Genomic DNA, 18106 nt, shown 5'->3' on the forward strand with positions numbered 1-18106 from the left:
ACCCAGCGCAGCCTGCCCACCATTAACCTTTCCAAAGCCCGGCCTGCTGCCCCCTGCCAGCGACACGGCCCCGGTGCCGACAGCAGCCAGTGTGGCCACAGGCTGTTGCCTCCTGCCACTGGCTCTCCTCTGCCCAGGGCCAGCCCTGCCGGGCACTGTGCGAGGCTGCCCACGAAGGCAAGGTCACGGCAGCACAAAGCTCCCACGCTGCCGACAGAAAGGGGCAGTCAGGGCTCGGCTCGGGGGCACCCAGGGCCAGCTGCTGCGTTCGAGGTGAGGTGCAGGAGGAAAGCGCGTGTGCGCCCGTGGGGGGGTGTTACTTTGAGGCCACTGGGACTCTGGTGCCAGGGCAGCAGGCCCCAGCTCCGCTTTGCTTAGCCAAGGGGGGAGGTTCCCACAGCCCAGCCAGGCACCAGCCAGCCCTCGGCAGGGACAGACCCTCCGCCGCTCCCACCCCCTCGAACCAGGAACATCCTGGGCTGAGTTAGCCCTTTGCACGGCGCCTCCCCCCAACGCTGCGGGGTTGGGAAGCCGTGGGACGCTGGGTCAGACAGGACCAGCCAGGGGCAGTGAAGCGGGTAACACCTCCCTCCGGCCAGGCTCGCTTTGTTCTCCGAGTTGAGCTGGTGCTCAGGGGAGGAAGCCAAGCCCTGGACGGGCCGGGCTTCGTCTGGCAGGTGCTGAGCAATCACTCCACTCAAGTGTCCCTGCCCGGCCAGCACAGGCCCTCAGCACCCCCGCCCCGGCAGTGCCAAAGGGCACCGCGCTGCATGGCAGGCTGGGGAAATGGTGTGAGCGGCGAAGGATTCGAACCCAGGTCTGCAGAGGGCAAAGGCCGCCATCCCGCCCCTTTAGAGCCATCGCTTTTCTCCCCTGCCTCAGCTTGCCGCGGGAGGGGCAGCGGTAGCATGCTGCGGGGCGCCAGGTCCCAGCGAAAGGCTGCTCGTGGTGAGTCAACACAAGCACTGCTCGCGGCCCGCCCAGGGCACGGTGCTCAGCCCACGTGCTGGGGAACTGCCCCCGGCCTCTGCTGCCAGCACAGCACAGCGCGGGGCAAGGCGCTTCGGAGGCAGCTTTCACCAGGGCGAGAGCTCGGCTGCGACAGAAAGGAAAGGAGACGGGCACAAGCTGAGCGGCAAAGGGTCGTTTTCAATGGCACACGACAGATTTACAAACACTGGGACGTGCTGGCTTGCCACAGCACGGCGAGCAGGACGAACCTGCCCCACGGAGACACGCGGCACAGCCTTTTGAGAAATGAAAAGGGGCCCCGCAGGTTGGGGGTGGGACCCCGGTGAGCCCGTCAGGCACCCTGAAAGCGAGACGCTGTAGGGAGGCATAGCCCTTTCTGGAGGGGGGGAGCCAGCTGGAAAGCACCGTGCGGATCATTCCCTGCGAAGATCCGAGTGCCCGGCCAGGGAGCCGGCTCCCAACGCTGTGCACAGCAAAGTCACGGCCATTGGCACGAGACAGAAGCTAAACGAGCACGTCGAGTACAACCCCAAACACGCCACCTACTCTGGCTGCCAGCCACACACAACACAGCTCAGCGACACTCCCGCCTCGGCCAGGAACTCTGGAGCCCTGGGAACCCCCCACGCTGCTTAAAACACATCCACAACACACACACACAACCCCTGATCTCAGCCTCGGGCTCCCCACTCGGGGTGGGGACTTGCACTGCCTCTCCCCAGTCCTGGCTGGGTTAACGAGCACGCCTGGCTCTGCCCAAGCGAGCGCTGCCTGGAGCCCCGCGTGGAGCGCGCTGGCCCCAGCATCTCAGGCCGGCCCCGTGCTCACAGCAGGATGAGGCTGGGGTTGCGCAGCTGCCTGTAAACGTGCAGGAGTTTTTCCGCCGTGGCACTGGCGTCGTCCCCGAGGCACAGACGGTCCCGCAGGGCCTGCACGTCCTTTAGCAGCATCTGCCCGGCAGAGAGGAGAGGGGTTAGGAAGCTGGATCCGCCGCTGCCTGCCGGGCCCTGGCCCCTCCGCACAGGCGTCCTGCAGCCACACCAGGGCCCAGCTGCAAATGTCATGGCAAGAGAGCCCCCCGGCCTCCTGGCTAACACCCCCCAGCCCCGCTGCCTCCTGGCTGCCAGGAGCCAAGCACTCAACGGGACCACGCCACGCTGGGCCTGGAAGCCTCTGCCAGTCTAGTGTGTCAGCCTCTGCAGGGTCTGGCTTTGCTGTCCACGAGCAAGGAGCCCCGCCGGCGTGGGCCCACGGCAGGGCTCCGCTCGGCGCCTGGGCTCGGCGTTTCACGCCCCGCAGTTCGGGAGAGGGGCGTTCTGCCCCCCTCTGCGGCTACACAGACGCACTCGCCCAATGTGCAGATTACCCCCCGCCCGCTCCACGCGCCCCCCGGGAACGCTGCCTACCTCGTGATTGGCTTGGATCTGGCACAGATACTGCATGCGGAGGTCAGGGGGACCGGAGCCCTGGGCCGCCTGCTCCAGCACCAGAGTCTGCTTCAGAACAGAGAACGTGGCATTAGAGGGAGCTGCTTTCGTGGAGCACTCGAGGCTGCCCCTAGGCAACGCTCGCCGAGGGGGGGAGCCTCGCTAGGCCAGACGCCTCGGGCATGGCTACGGCACTGGCTGGAGTTCGGCCAGGCCTGATACTGCTCCTGCTCCTGTCCTGTTGGAACTCTGCCTGCCCGGGGCTGGCCTGCTGTTCCTAGCAGCCACTCCCAGCCTCTCAGTGCCGCACCATTTGAAACACTCCCCCGCCCACCCAGCCTGGGTTTGAACGCATTGCAGCACCGACTCCCACTCCCGTTTCTGCGTCAGCCTCCAGGCTTTCCAGGCCTCAGCACTCCCCACTGACGGACCCCTCTGGCCCGGCTCCATTTAGTCACTGCCCTGAGCAGGGCCCACTCTTGTTTCAGGCTGCTACAGCCTCCAATGGCGATGGGGAGCGTGTTAGCCAGGGCCAGCCCAGTCACGCATTCCCCGGCTAGTGCCCCGCTGATTTCAAGCTGCACTGTCCAGTTCTGCCACAGGGTGGTGCCAAGGAGAGCCCACGTAAAGCAACTGCTCCAACCCAAACTGCACTGGGGCCCCTCTGAGCCCAGGGCTCAGGTCGCTCTGCCTTTGCCCATGCTCGGCTCTTACACAGCCCTGGTTCTGCTGGCTGGTCACGGACAGAGGCCACGCACAGCAGCTTATGCAGCACTGCCAGCGGCAAGCAGCAGGCTGGAGTCCGTGCTGGGGCCACGCTGGTGGCGAACGCGCCAGGTGTCCCATCCCAGCAGGCTTGGGGCCTGGGATGACCACGTAATAGCCGTGCAGCCACGGGAAGGCCTGCAGGCTGGACAGCGCAGCGCCATTCACGCTGCCCACTGGGAGCACATCCTGGGTGCACCCAGCACAGGCAAGGAAGGGTCGGACGAGCCCAGGTGACGAGGGTCAGAAGCAGCAGCTCCAGAGAGCCGAAGGGCTGGGAGGCGCCAAACCCCTCTGGCTGGTACGACCCGGGGACCCCAACTTAGCTCAGAACCAGGCCAATGGCGTGACAGAGGCAAAGCTCACTCCCAGCTAAATGACCCCAAAATAGAGGCGGCTCAAACAACCCCCGGGGCAGGCTGCAATGGGGCGGCTCCTAGTCGCTGCAAGCATAACCCCCTGTCTGTCGGGGGGTGGGATCGGCACCTGGATGCGCCGGATCACGGCTTGATGCACTCTGCACATCTCTGCCAGAGAAGGGCTCTGCATCAGGATCTCCACGGCCTGGATAGGGCCCGCTGGGCAGAGATTGTTCACGGCCACCTGCAAGAGAGAGGAGATCCTCACTGCAAACATTGCCAAGCCAGAGGGGTTGTCTGCGCAGAGGCTGGGGGCAGACCCCGGGGGCACCCCCTCGGCCACACAGCACAGCTGTGGATGGAGGAGGGTTAGATGCGGATCCCAACAGCCAGAGAGATCGGTGCTCTAGGGGCAGCGGCATGGGGCATTCATTCCTTGCCCCTCCCCGTCCATCGCCCATCTGCACTAGGAACACCTCCAGGCTCGCGGCAGCAGAAGAGGGGAACGATTCCCCCAGCCAGGCTGCCCTGGCCCAACCAACAACCTTAGAAGTAAAAGGTCGTTTGGTCTCCTGAACCGAGACTACACTGGGGCCTAGCTCAGTGCAGACTCATGGCATTTGCCGGGAAGCAGCGTGGAGCCCAGCAGGGGCAGTAATGCAGGAGGCCAGCAGGCTCCAGCCCTGCCCGGCAGCGTATGAGATGATTCGATGGCCATTCCCCAACGGATTTAATCCGGGAGACTTAGCCTGAGCAGAATTAACGCTGGCACTAATCACATTGGCAATATTAACGCTCTCGTGCATGAAGCAACCTGAACCAGGTCATCGCCAGCGTACGGCCAGCTGGGGCTCTCTCGCCGGAGGGTTAACCGGCTGTGGCAGGAGAGCCGGTTTGCAATTAGTCTTTTTCTTTTGCACTTAGAGAGGGATTTTCGCATTAAGGGAAAAGCCGAAGCAGATCATACCTAAACCAGCATCTAGCCACATTTCCCCTCACTTTGCAGAATTAGCAAAACACAGCGAGCCGGATGAGCAGCTAAAACCAGAGCTTTGCTGCTTCCCAGCTCCATGGATCCAGCAGCCAAGTCGTGATGCCGAATCAGGGCCATCACTGTCAAGTGATGGCAACTCAGCGGGACCGGGAAGGAGCAGCTGGGCTGAGCAGGAGAGAAGTCCTTATTCACACCAGTATTGGCAACAGCAGCCAGACTGGGGGGGGGGGGGGGGGGAGGGGAGCGCCGGGGGAGGCATGGAGAAGCAGCCCTCCCAGAGCCGCTGGCTCCGTTCACATTCTAGCTCGGTGCCTGGCGTCTGAACTCCTCAGACACGAAGGGCCGTAGCCTTGGACCAGGCTGGGAGCAATCGTCAGCCCCACAGGCAGAAAGGAGGTTGTGGATTTTAAGGCATCGCACTGGGACCTGGACAGTGCCCTGCTCTGCCATGCACCTGCGTAAGCTTGGCCAAGGCGCCCACCTACCTGGCAGGGCTGGGCAGCGCTGGCACCACAGGGACGAGGGCCAGATAAGGCCACTGGCAGATTTGACGCATGGCTGAACAGACGCAGAGAGAGCAGGGCCGGGACAATCCCGTGGACAAGGGGCTGTGTCCCCTTCGGGTCTGAGAAGTGAGGAACTCAGCTGACCCGTGGCCACCCCCCAGTCCCATAGGCAGCAGGGGGACAGCACAAGCCTTTGAAGAACCCGGGGGGCAAAGGAGGGGGAAACAGCCAGTTGGGCAATGCAGCCAGGTCCATGCGGCTTTTCACTGACCCCCCCCGGAGTGCAGCCCCTTGACGCCCATGGGCTTGGGCACCCGGTCCCAGGGGACGTTGCCAAAGGGCGTTTGTGAGGAGGGGTCAGCGCTTTGTCAAGCCCTGAGCGATGAAGGGACCTAGACCCTTCCTTCCCTCCCCACCGCAGTGGTTCCCTCTGGGCCTCCACTGGCAGAGCCCGGCCCCCGGCTTGCCATTGGCTGGTCCCTTGCCCCAAGACCCTGGGGCAGAAGCCGGCTCTTCAGGGGGATGGGTCGGGGGCTGTTTCCCTGCAGAGCTAACCCATTCCTTGCCTCTCGGACGAGCAGCTGCACCTCGCCTCCACGTGGGGCCAGGCCCCGCACTGCCGACACATCCTGGCTCCTCAGCGGCGCGGCCGCAGCGTTCTCCGCCAGCAGCCACTGCAGAGCAGCGCAGCAGAGCGGGGCTCCTGGGGGAAAAGGAGACAAAGCAGAGCCGGTCAGGTGGCTGCACACGCTCCCCTTCGCAGCAGCAGCCGGGGTCTCTCCAAGCACGAGCCCGGCGCCTCCCCCGCACCGCTGTCACGTTAGTCACGCTAAGCGAGCCCACTCGGAGAGGTCTCCCCCGGGCACCCCGCCACGCTCCTGTGGCACGAGGGAGGGCGGCCACACACGCCACACGACGGGCGGGGGTCAAGGCCTCCATGAAACAGCCCCCAACTAGTGCCACAGGACGCCCATAGGAGCAAAGGAGACAGCAAGCCTGGGCCCTTGCGGCCGCTCCTTTCTGTCAGAGGCAGATCCTTCCCATCCGCTCTCCCCGGGGAAGAGGATCCGCGGACACAAAGGAGCTGCTGTGAGGGCTGGTTCTGTGTGGCCCCAGGACGCTTGCTCTGTTAGACACTTCCCCTCCCGCAGACGAGTGCTGCCCTGTGGTTATGGGTTTCCACCGCCCCGTGGGAGACCCCAAGGTCTGATTTCTCACCCTGGGCTCTTGCGCACAGAGGCAGCGCCTCCTGGGGAGAGGAGAAGAGGGAGGTGACTGTGGTGCCAGCGTGCCAGCCACAGGAGTATGGTGGGGTTAACTCCACCCCGGGCCAATTTTCATTTCTCTGAGATCAGCGTTCGGCTCTGGCTAACGGCGCCACCAGAGCGAATGCTCCACGCACTGGCACGACGGACGGACCCTGCTCAGGAAGCCAGAGGGAGAGACGCTTGGCATAGCTGTGCAGGCGAGGTCTGCATCACACCTGGACACACACTGTGCAGTTCCTTCCCCCTCACCCACGTTGAAACCCACTCCGTTCAGACACAGCTCTAGCTTACTCCAATGGTGCCTTCACCCCACCTCGCACAGCCACTTCGAGAGACTGAGTCCTGGCATTGCCAACAGCCCAGCAGGAGACAGACTGTCTGCTCTTCCCCAGGCAGAGGGGTGGCGATCCCACGGACTGGCCATGAAGAGATGCCACCCCACTCCAGCAGGCCTGGATGGGCTCCAATAGGGGCAGCAGGAATGGAATTCCAGCCCTGGTTTCCGGACTGGTGGGCTAGTCCCTGTCCGTGGGTGTCCAGGCCAGATCGCGCAGCGGTGGCAGTGCTGCACAAGGGAATGCTATGTCACAAGCTCACAATCCAGGGGGTCATGCCCAGGCAGGGGAGGGGGCACAAAATCCTGGTTTATGAGAGTCGAAAATTAGCACAAAGCATCAGCAGCGCCAGGCAGCCGGCCTGGGTCTGGGCTTCTCGCTGCAGACACAGCTGGGACAGAGACCGACTCGGGCAACCCTCATTTGATCACTTCAGCTGATCCGCACAGGCGGTATTTGAATATTTGAACACCCAGGCAGGCCAGCCACGTAGCCCCCACAAGCGTCAACGTTCGTTATCCGTGGCCAAGCAGCCCCCCAAACAGCCCTGGAAACAAGACAAATCAAAGAGCCTCTGAGCGTCCGAAGGGAACGACTTCTGGCAAGCGATCACAGAGCCCAGCCCTGCACAGGGGGAACCACTGCAGCAAATCCACCCCAGGACAACGTTGCCTGGACAGAAACACGCACTAGGAGAATTACCAACCTTCACAGAAGCTCTTCAATGCATTTTTCAGCAGCTCCGATGACACCTTGATAGAAGCCACTGATGGGGGTAGATATTCATCTCCTAGGGCCTTGGGAAGCAGCTGGTCGCTGACTTCCACGCTGCTGGGGTCAGACTGCACCCTGGATACTTTCAGGAAGGTCTCCACCGGGTCTGACAGGGTGGCGATGGAAGGAGGGGCTCCAGGCACTGTGCTGTCATCCAGACGAAGGCACTGCAAGATGTCGATGGTGCATTTGCTCAGGGGCAGGCAGATCCCCTCTTTGTCTGGGGAAAGGCCAGGAGAGTCATCAGGAAGCAGGTCGTCCAGTGACTCATAGGAGTCCGACGCACTGTCCAGAATCTCTCGCAGGCTGTAGAAGAGAGCACAGGAGACGGTCAGAGGCAGCTCCAACTTGGTGCCTTCGGCTGAGCCAAGCGGCAGCGTCACCTCCCTCTTGCTCCCAGGGAGGAGCTGGTCGATTGGAAAGGTGAACGTGGTGGCCGAATCAACAGAGTCTTCGTCGAAGGCACAGGAGCTCGTGAACAGCTGAACGCAGAGGGTCCAGCCTTGCTCCAGGCTGCATTCGCTCAAGTTCTCCAACACGCAGGAGATGGCCCAGGTATCTCGGAGCAGCAGGCGGCTCCAACTGGCGGTAACAGTGCAAGTGACGGGCTTCCGGCCGTCTTGGTTGGACAGTAAGGCAGCACTCACATTCATCACCTGGTTCAGGCTCGTCAGCGCTCGGTTCTTCTGGTCCACGGCCTTTTTCAGGAAAGAAACTCTGTGGGGAGCAGGGGGAGAAGAGAGCTCACTTCCCGCAGAGATAACGACTTTGGGACATAGAGCTAACGAATCAGAAAAGCAGCCAGGCGAGGTGGTCAAAGGCTAGCACACAAGGCTACACACACCCAGGGCAAGTGGCACTCTCACTCAGGTGGAGAAGCCAAACTTCCATGGATCATTTCATGAGCCCTTCCAAACTCCCCCGGATATCACTGCTCTGGGACTTCAACAGCCGAGAGCACTGGACAGGCTGAGTGCCCCCTGTCGTCCCCAGAACCCTCCTGGGACCTGGCCAGCCACAGCATTGCTGCTCACAAGGATTTGGTGCCCCAACTGCCCCCTTTCACATGTGACACCAGATCAGCCTGGGCCCGTTCAGTTAACGCTATGCTAGCCAATCGGGGAGGCGATGTGATCCCACTCCCAGCTGCTTCCCCAGGAAGGCTCCTGGTTTCAGCTGTGGCTACAAAAAGCTGTGGCGGCTACAGAAGCAGCTCACAACAAAGGCAGGTACCTGGCGCTCTAGGAAACACGCGCACAAACCCCAAGGAGAGCGGCTGGTTTAAAATAAGGCACAGATGAACGTTCAGGCCTAAGGCACACATCTGCCCTGCACGGGATCCCCAAATGGGCATCCACTTTGGGATGCTTGGGAGTCACGGGCATCTTGCCCTCCCACCTTCTGTTGCAGAGGCTGTGAACACCATGCCATTCTCGGCATACAAGAGCTCTCTGGTTTGAAGGGAAAAGGGCAGCGGGCAGCACTGGCTGCAAACAAGGCTTTTATTATCCCATGGGGCTGGGGGCTTCTTCCCAGGCTGTCTCGACTCCGAATCACTCAGGAAAGGCAAATGTTTGAGCACAGCAGCCAGCTAATAAAAGCACTTTACAGCTAACCTCTGAGCCAGGAGCTGATGCAGGAGAGTCTAGTTCACCTCCAATAAAACCAAGGAGTTCACAAGCTAACAGCCCACTCACACCCATTAGCACGCTGCCCTTTACCTCTCCGAGGCATTGCCTATCCCAGACAGCAGTTCCTTTATCCTTTGGCCAGCTTTTTCTGGGGTCAGCCTGACGGGATGAGCGTCATCAGGACTACATAAGTCACAGCTCATCAGTCGGCCTTTAGCAGAGAGAGCCAGCAGCTCCGAGTCACCTGGAGAGGGGGACACACAGAGAGAACCAGGTTAGCCGTCAGCAAACAGACTAGGACATCACACACAGCTCCCCGATGCGCACGTTATTCATTCTGGCTGGGCCCTGCACCCAGCCCTGAGAGAGAGGAGCCATTCCCCCTGAAGATTGCAGGGACAACTGGGGCCCGCAGACTGTACCCGCCTCAGCAAGCCGGCTGGGAGGGGAAGCTGTGGTGTGAGGAGGCAAACGCCTTTTGCAGACAGGGCTGTGGGTGTAACTCTGCTGAGGAGTGTCTGATTAGTCCCTACATAACGAGACATTCCTTTCCAGGAGCAGTTTGGGGACTGGGGAGCTCCAATCATAATGCCATTACTGCAGGCTCACCTCTCGCCCCCCCACACCCATCCAGGGCCACCCCAAAATACCAGGTGTCCTACAACAGGAATTTGGAGAGAACTGTAGACACAGACTGCGAATGACTGTCGACGGGCTACAACGGGAAACCAAATACACAAAACGTTACACGGCGTGCCCACAAAGAGTGCCCCCCAAGCCACCAGCCCCCTGCAGGCGGTTCCCGCAGAGCAGGTTCCTGCAGGCGGGATGCGCTCACTCCGCTCCTGCCCCTTCCCTCACTCGCTCTGTTACCAGGGACACATGCATGGGAAGTGGCTCCATGCTGCCCACTGCTCCTTCCCTGCCCCAGTGACTTCAGGAGCCGGGCGGCGCCGCAGGATGACGACCGCTGCAAAATAAGCAGCTCCGAGGATGCAAAGAGTCTGTTTCCACGCAGGTCCCTCTGTGATCAGGAGACACGCTCAGGCTCTGCGTACAACCAACCACTGCTGGGGCAGGCTGCTCCCTGAGTTCTGCAGAGGTGCCAGCAGCGCCCTGCCTCACCCCACTTGTTCATGCTCTGGACGTTTGCTTTGGCAAATGCCACCTTACTCTCTTGCCAATTCTTTAGTGCCCATGTGTTCACAAAGCCACCAGCGTACGGGGCTCCAGTAAGAGCTAACAGGGCTCCCGAGCTCCTTCTCTGCCCCCATCTCTATGCATGGCAGAGAGCAATGGGAATCAGAGCACTTTGGACTGTCCCCAAAATGCTGCCCAGGCCTGGGTCTACAAAAGCACCCCACTTTGAGAAGGCAACCCCCCTGCTTCCCCAGCCCTCACTGGTAAGCAATGCGTGGACACAGAGCTGTCAGGCAGAAGAAGGAAAGGAGCTTACGGACTCTGAACGGCTGTGTCTGGAGCTCTTCACTGCGGAGCCCTTTGTCCAGCCAGCCGCGGTGTTTGTAAATTGCCTTTTGGGAAGCTTTTCGCTTAGGTCGATTTGGACTTGCCCCCAGCGCCACTCCACGCAGGATCCTACCTCTGACACAGACACAGCATAGAGAGCACAACCCCTCCGACCGTGACCACACCGCCTACTGCTCCAAGGTGGGAGAGACACCCACACAAGGGACACCACAAAGACAGCCACATGGGGAGTTGATCTCTGAACACACATGACATTTCCTCTCCCATCCAATTCCTGGCTCGGCACGCTTGATGTAAACAACTTACAATAACGAGGGTAAGCCAATGGAAGCCGGACCTTTAACGAGGAATGGTGGAGAGGTAGAAACGGGAATACGCAGTTAGGACAAAGCTATTCCTGCCCATTTCAGCCCCAAGAATGACAATTTTTTTTACTGCTGGCAGTACCTTCTGAGGCCCGAGAAGACAAGGAAAGCGCCACAACGCTACAGATACTTAAACTGGCTGGAGACAGAACGGGAGGCAGGACGTATGCAGTGTTATCTATGCTCTCGGGGTCGGAAGCGTTGCTGACCCAATCCAGGTCGACCGCGGAGATGTCCGAATGCGTGCTGTAATACATCCGGCTGCCGCCACCACAGGCGGCGCACAGGATGGGCCCTTGCAGGTAGTACTCCCTGACCTCTGGGACCTTGGCCTCTTCTCCCCGCTCTGCCTTCATGGCCACCATCTTGCCGTAGTGCCCGACCACCACAACGCAGTCGCAGCCTGAGTCTCCAAACAGCTGCTGGTCATCGGGATCGTCAGGGGCTTTGTGTTCTGTTCTCAAGGCTCCAATGAAGACAACAGGTTCTTCCAAATGGTGAAGGATCTTCACAGGCGGAGCCTGGCCTGCAACCTCACTGCAGGCGTCACCGGCTTCAGAAGAATTGAGGGCCTTCAGTGGCACGCAGCACAGCTGCCCGTCCGGGAAGCCACAGAGAATCATGGGAGAGTCGAGCATGGCAGCGTCTATGCCAAAGAGCAGGCTGAAGAGGGGCTCCTCCAGCGTGAACCCCCCCGAACACCACAGACCCTCCCCGGGCCCGGCTGTGCCTGGTGCGGACGCACAGCACAAGACAGGAAGGAAGTGCGAGGACAGCGCATCCCCGTCGTCTCCGGCTTGGTCGCAGGTGGAGAACCCCACTTGGCTGATCTGCCGACAGGGCTGGCTCTCCTGATCGGGGTCCAGGAGCACGTGGAGTTTCATCCACCACTGGCCCTGAGCCTGGGAGAGGGTGACGAGAATGTCGTTCAGCAGCGTGAAGGTGCACAGCGTGACGTCTGGGACGATGCAGGCATCGGCGTCTACGGGGAAGACGCTGGAAGGGCAAGCGTCCTCTTTGCCATCGCCATCAGTCTGCTTCATTAACCTTCAAGCAAACAAGGAAAAGGTTTCAGTCAAGCCACAGGGCAAAGCCAGCGCTTCCTTAGCTCGCCTCTCACCCCCGCGCTTACAGACGAGCTTACAAAAGGAGCATCCGCTTCCAGGAACCCCACTGGGTGCCGTGATCTGGAGAGAGCAGGAACAGCCAGTGCTCCAGAGGGGCGTGTGGTTTGGAACACCTTAACCCTTTCAGTAACTTCTGGGTGCATGAGGCCGTGATGGAGAGCACCTGACCCTGCCATCCCACTCCTCTGCTATCCCCCAACACCAGTGGCTGTTGGGCGTGTGCATGCTGAAAGGATGAAGCACAGGTGCCAGACACAAGGCTGTCTGCATGGGCGGTACCGGTCTAGTCACACAGCCTGGGGACTTTAGCGTCTAATCAATCACACAAACTGCGAACCAGCTAACCTAAGGGGAACCAAGAGCTCGTGCTTCAAGCTGACCCCTGGTGGGGTCAGATAGATTTTCCCCTTCTCCCAACATGTAGCACCGCACAGGGGGCTAGGAGCACGGCTGGGCGGCCTCTGAAGCCCCAGGAATCAGTCAATGCAAGACGCAAGTCACCACTCTCAATGGACTGGCAGTCTGACCTGTGGATGAGATTTGCTGCCGGGACAGTGCAAAACCAGCCTGGGAGCCGAGCCTTTTATGTTTTTTTTAATGGATTTTAACAAACAGGCCTTGAAGCAAGCAGACACCCACAAACCAGGAGGACAGCCCCATTGGGAGGGCCAAAACTCTGCCCCATCAGCTCCCCTAGGATCACGGGGAGGGGGGCACCCCCACCACTTATCATGAGTAAATAAGGCATTGACAGTGACTAGACATCTGCCAGTGCCACCACCCTGCCCTCTGGAGGACTCCTCCAACAGACAGCCTAGCATGGTGGAGAGCGCACTGCATGGGAAGGGCACCGCGAGACACTCCGCTGCCAGGGGTTTGGTTCTTTTGGGGTGACTCAGAAGAGCAGGTGTTTCCCCTCTGAAATGTTAACCCTGCTGCAGTTCCTTCAGGGCATGGTAACCACACAACAGTTGGAGGCAAACAGGAGGAATGTGAAGATGGTCACATGGAAATCTTGGGGTCGGGAATGCTTGGAGACCACCATCCTTCAGGGTAACCCCTAGACTCCAGCCAGGTCTCGCTGCAGAGCGCCGGAAGCATGTGCCATTAAACCACCTGCTACCCTCGTTAGGACTTTAATGAGCAGAGACAAACTTCATTGTCCCTGCTAGGCTGCATCCCAAGTCTCACCTGCTCTGCTGGTCCAGGGATACACAGTAAATGCCGTTTCCGGCACACAGGATGTAGAGCTGCCTACGAAGGGGGAGGAGTTCCACGTGCCAAACTTGATCAGGAAACCTATAGATGGCCTAGATATCAGAAAGGGAAAGAGAACGTCAGTTTCATGCCGCAAGGATGGAGGCTGGAGGAAAGGTTGCTCCTGGTTTTTAAGCAGGCTCCCAGCTGCCCCTGTAAGAGCTCACCACAGGGACACAACTTATCAGAGCAGCAGCAAACAGAACCAAAAGGCATTGGGGCCACCTAGCCGATGCCAGCTATCACCATCCCACCTCCCCTTACGCAGCCACAGGTCCAGCACCACCGCTGCAGTGTGTGAAGACAAGACCCACGAAACATCAACAGAACTATGCCACTGACCCTGATGGAGGATCTGGCCTCTCGAGTCTCCCCAGTGCTTACTCGAGAACTCTATGTACAAGTACGGATGGGGTGATAACCGGCCAGCGCTGCATGAGGCACCAAGTTATGCTCAGCATTCCGTACATGCACTTGGACAAGTGATGCTATGTGAGAACATACATGTGTGACTGCACATGTGTCAAAATTAGCCATTCAACACAAACATTTGCAACCTTCCTAGGAGCAAACTTCTCTCACATGAATAAAGGAAACTTTAGCAGGATCATATTTTCCCCTGGTCAGTAGCTGAGGATGCACATATAGAACAACTGCAAGTTAAAACAGTATATTCAGAAACTGGCTAATTGCCAGGAGTAGAACCATTAATGGGTAATGTTGCATGTGTATTTCCAAATTCAAAACAGGTTTCAGAGTAACAGCCGTGTTAGTCTGTATCCGCAAAAAGAAGAACAGGAGTACTTGTGGCACCTTAGAGACTAACAAATTTGTTAGTCTCTAAAGTGCCACAAGTACTCCTGTTCTTCTTTTTGTAAATTCAAAACAATCACTTTAAGACCTGGTTTGGCATTCTTCACTTCTAGTCTAAACAGTTGTGTAGTCGCTGCTGTGTGCTGTAAGCAGGTGACACTTCACAACAGAGGTGGCTTCATTGCTCTGGTGATGGAAGCAGTTGTAGCTTGTACAGTGTTTTGGGACAAGTGGTGCTATAGGATTGAAAGAGTGGCATGTACATGAGCGCGCGCACACACACACACACACACAATTTCAAAGCAAACATTCAGTGTTTTATGCTAGCTGAGGATGGAAAAAAGAAAAATTCAAAACCCAGAGACGACCTACTTCCGTGAGAAAGAAAAGACAGGTAAGGAGGCTAATCCTGGTATCTCACTGATGGCTTCCTTAGAAATGATAAAAAGAATAAATTAAAAAAGATGACATGTCTCACTTGGTGCTAAAGCTGCTGCTTATCACAGCAAAGAAAAGGGAAAAATCCATGGCGCACAAAACTCAAAAATCGTCATCTTGTTGAAAAAAGGAAAAAATCTTTCAAGAATTGAATTAAATGGTTTGTCCCAGGAAATGAGGGAAAAGGTCAAAGAGCACCCTTGATTCGCCAATGAAAAGGTTATTTGAAGCCATACTAATATTTCACTGATAGTTTGAAACCCGAACTCTGCTAACTGGACATACATGGAGCTAGCCTTGTGAAAACGGATGGAGGAAGCCGGGTGGCTAGTCGCTGGTGGCAGGAACTACGCCCAAGATTTTCAAACCTGCTCCTAAGCAAGTGGTCTAATGTCACAAGTGCTGAGAACCCAGAGGTGCCCAATGACTTTGACGGGCACTCTGTAGTTCTGAAAATCAGTCCACTAAGGACTTCGGAGCCAAGCTTTAGGCAACCACAAGGGCAAACCCTGCCCTGTGCCTGGATATGGAAAAGATTCTAGGAGCTACAGAAAGTCACTGACGTTTCAGCCATCCCCCCAGGAACAGAGGACATGTCTACAGGAGTGCTCCCTGTGTGGCAAACGGGGGCGCAAGTCAACAGTGCCCCAGCCTGCCCACACCGTTCAGCTGTGCGGATCCTGCTCCTTGTGATGCAGTCGGGAGCGGGGTGGATTGACCTGGGAATGTCGTTTAGATTTACTGGGGCTGTCTGCATGGGGGATGGGAGAGCAGGGGATGACTTTAGGTGAGGGACGGTACCTGAGCCTGTTACCTGAGCCAGGAAGGGGATGGGGAGTCGACACCTTTGCCCGGGAAACTGGACAAAGGGAGAGCGCCTGCTGGAGGGGTTTTTGGTTTCAGTTTTGGGCTGGCTGGGAAGAGGCAGGGAACCCCAAGTCTGGGGTCTAAGATCCTTGCCCCCCAGAGGGACCTGGCTGAGGGGTCCTGGTTGTACCTACAAGCCCTGTTTGGGACCGTGTTCCTGTCGTCTAATAAACCTTCTGTGTCACTGGCTGGCTGAGAGTCCCGGTGAATCGCAGGAAGTGGGGGGGTGCCGGGCCCTGACTCCCCCACACTCCGTGACACTCCTACCCGCGAAAAGTCCCTTAGTGCGCACTGACCTACTCGTACTGTGGTTTGCCCTTCTCTCAACGGGAGCCCGTCACCTCCAACCTCAGGCTTTAGCCCCTCTCCGGGGCCCTGTTTTGGCTGCAGAGTTACCCCGGGGGTGGGCACCTGGGGGAGAGCGGACGGCCCATCGCTGCGCTCACCTTCAGCACCTTCCCTTCCTGGTCGTACACATAGACGAACTCGCTGCCGTTGGACAGGTAGACCTGGTTCTCGTGACACAGCACTCGGGGCTTGCCCGCAGCCAGCCCCCCGACCGGGCAGCAGAACCCAGCCAGGTAATCCACCTTGTGGCCCACGTGCGCCATCCTCCGGCCGGTGCCAGCCTGGGGGGGGGAACGGAGAGGGTTATCGGAAGGGGGGGGGCCCATCCCAGCGCCCCATGGGGGGGGCACAGAACTGTTCCAAGGGGTGCTGGGTTCGTGCTGGGGGGAGGGGGGCAATGCCCCCCCCGCTGCAGGGGGCCCCCAGTGCAACCCCCCCAGGGGCCCCAGCTGCCAACGAACAAACCCCCCAGGAAGGAGACGCCGCCCCGGGAACTGTCCCGGCTGGGGGGGGGGGGCAGGGATCTACGGGCCGCCCCCAACCTCCTCCCCCCCCCGCGCCCGCGGGCCCCCAAACCTGCTCCCCAGGGCCCCCTCCCAGCCCGGGGGCTTCGGGGCCGCAGGTACCGGGGCGGGGGCGTCTCCGCCTTACGGCTCCCTCCGCGGCCGCCGCAATGGGGCGGGGGGGCGTTTGCGACAGGCCGTAAAGCGGGAAGGGCTGCAGGGGGAGGGGCTCGCTGGGACACCCCCCGGGGCGGGGCAGCCAGCAGCGGCTCCCCGGTGTAACCAGGGGCCCCCACTCCCCTCCCAGAGCCGGGAGAGAACCCAGGCGTCCTGGCTCCCAGCCACCCCCCCTCCCAACCCCACTCCCCTCCCAGAGCCGGGAGAGAACCCAGGCGTCCTGGCTCCCAGCCACCCCCCCCCCCAACCCCACTCCCCTCCCAGAGCCGGGAGAGAACCCAGGCGTCCTGGCTCCCAGTCCCCTCCCCCCCTGACCCCACTCCCCTCCCAGAGCCGGGAGAGAACCCAGGCGTCCTGGCTCCCAGTCCCCTCCCCCCCTGACCCCACTCCCCTCCCAGAGCCGGGAGAGAACCCAGGCGTCCTGGCTCCCAGCCCCCCTGCTCTAACCACCACACCCCACCCCACTCCCCTCTCAGCCGGGAGAGAACCCAGGAGTCCTGGCTCCCAGCCCCCCCTGCTCTATCCACCACACCCCACTCCCCTCCCAGAGCCGGGAGAGAACCCAGGAGTCCTGGCTCCCAGCCCCCCCCCCCTCTAACCACCACACTCTCCTCCCCTCCCAGAGCCGGGAGAGAACCCAGGAGTCCTGGCTGTCACACACACACACACACACACCCACCCAGTAACCACTAACTTCCATTCCCCTCCCAGAGCCAGGGAGCGAACCCAGGCGTCCTGGCTCCCAGCCCCCTTTCCAGGTGGTGCTGATCCAGGGCTCTGTTGAGTGCCCTGCAGTGGGACTCAGAGACACGTCCAGCGCCACACAATCTGCAGTGTGAGCCCCATGTTATCAACCCCCTTTTCTTCCAACACTCCCTGGAAGGAGGCACAGGACAGAGAGACCTGCCTGCAGGGGGGTGATGCCAGCCCACCCCCTTTGCACAGCTCTGGGGCACCACAAGGTGGCACCAAGCGACTGCCGCAGGGGAAGGGGCGGTTGAGGGCTAGCCTGAGGGAGGCCGCTGGTTGCCCTGAAAGCAGGGAAGCCGTGCTGTGAGCACAGGGCTAGCTCCAGCAGGAGCAGGGTTGGGAGCTGGGCCAGGCTGAATGTTTCCAACACGCTCTGGCTGGCTGGAGTTCCCCTGGAGAGTGAGGGCAGCGCAGAGCCCTGGGGAGGGCATAAGGCTAGGAGTGGGGAGTCCAGGGTCCACTTCCCAGCTCCAGCAGACTTGCTGTACAGCTTTAGGGAAAGGCCCTTCCCTGCCTTGGTTTCCCCAGCGGTGGAAGGAATGAACCACCACCCTTTTGTGAAGCACTTGGGATCCACGGATGGCAGAGTGCCAAGCGGCAGCCCTCTGTTCACCCCAGCACAGGGGGGAGGCAGTGATGGTCTCCTATACACCCCACCACCACCCTGCCTGAGAAGGGACTTGAGTGGCTGGCCAGATCAGCCCCGCGCCGGCCTCACTGCTGAGATGGGGGCCAGTTAGTACTGCTTGTGGTGGGGATCTAACGAGGAGGACAATGACCTGGGGACGCCTGCCCTTGGCTGGATTTAAACCAGCAACCTAGAACTGAGAGGCCGGACAACCCACTGCCGGGCCCTTCCGCCGTCAGAACTCGGCTCTGGAAAGGGCTGGAACTAAGTCTCCGAAGGTTTCTTGCGAGAGCTCAGGCTTTTGCCTGGCTGAA

At 59.9% G+C, this 18106-nt stretch overlaps 1 protein-coding gene across 4 annotated transcripts; it reads right to left on the reverse strand.

Moving 5' to 3' along the window:
* Positions 1 to 1129: 1129 nt before the first annotated feature.
* Positions 1130 to 16436, reverse strand: FAAP100 (FA core complex associated protein 100). Of its 4 annotated transcripts, XM_054047355.1 has the most exons (10): positions 16361 to 16436; positions 15833 to 16015; positions 13203 to 13321; positions 10967 to 11931; positions 9122 to 9275; positions 7333 to 8117; positions 5590 to 5726; positions 3651 to 3767; positions 2379 to 2468; positions 1130 to 1922 (listed from the first exon to the last, which is right to left on the reverse strand). In XM_054047355.1, exons 2-10 carry the CDS (start codon positions 15995 to 15997, stop codon positions 1797 to 1799), a joined length of 2658 nt encoding a protein of 885 aa, XP_053903330.1. In that variant the 5' UTR covers positions 15998 to 16015; positions 16361 to 16436; the 3' UTR covers positions 1130 to 1796. The 4 variants fall into 4 exon arrangements, with proteins under 4 accessions (XP_053903330.1, XP_053903328.1, XP_053903329.1 ...); XM_054047353.1 differs by lacking the exon at positions 16361 to 16436 and having other exon boundaries at positions 15833 to 16100; XM_054047354.1 differs by lacking the exon at positions 16361 to 16436 and having other exon boundaries at positions 2379 to 2465; positions 15833 to 16099.
* Between the last annotated feature and the right edge of the window lie 1670 nt (positions 16437 to 18106).

Source organism: Malaclemys terrapin, chromosome 13, assembly GCF_027887155.1.
Source record: "Malaclemys terrapin pileata isolate rMalTer1 chromosome 13, rMalTer1.hap1, whole genome shotgun sequence".
NCBI lineage: Eukaryota > Metazoa > Chordata > Testudines > Emydidae > Malaclemys > Malaclemys terrapin.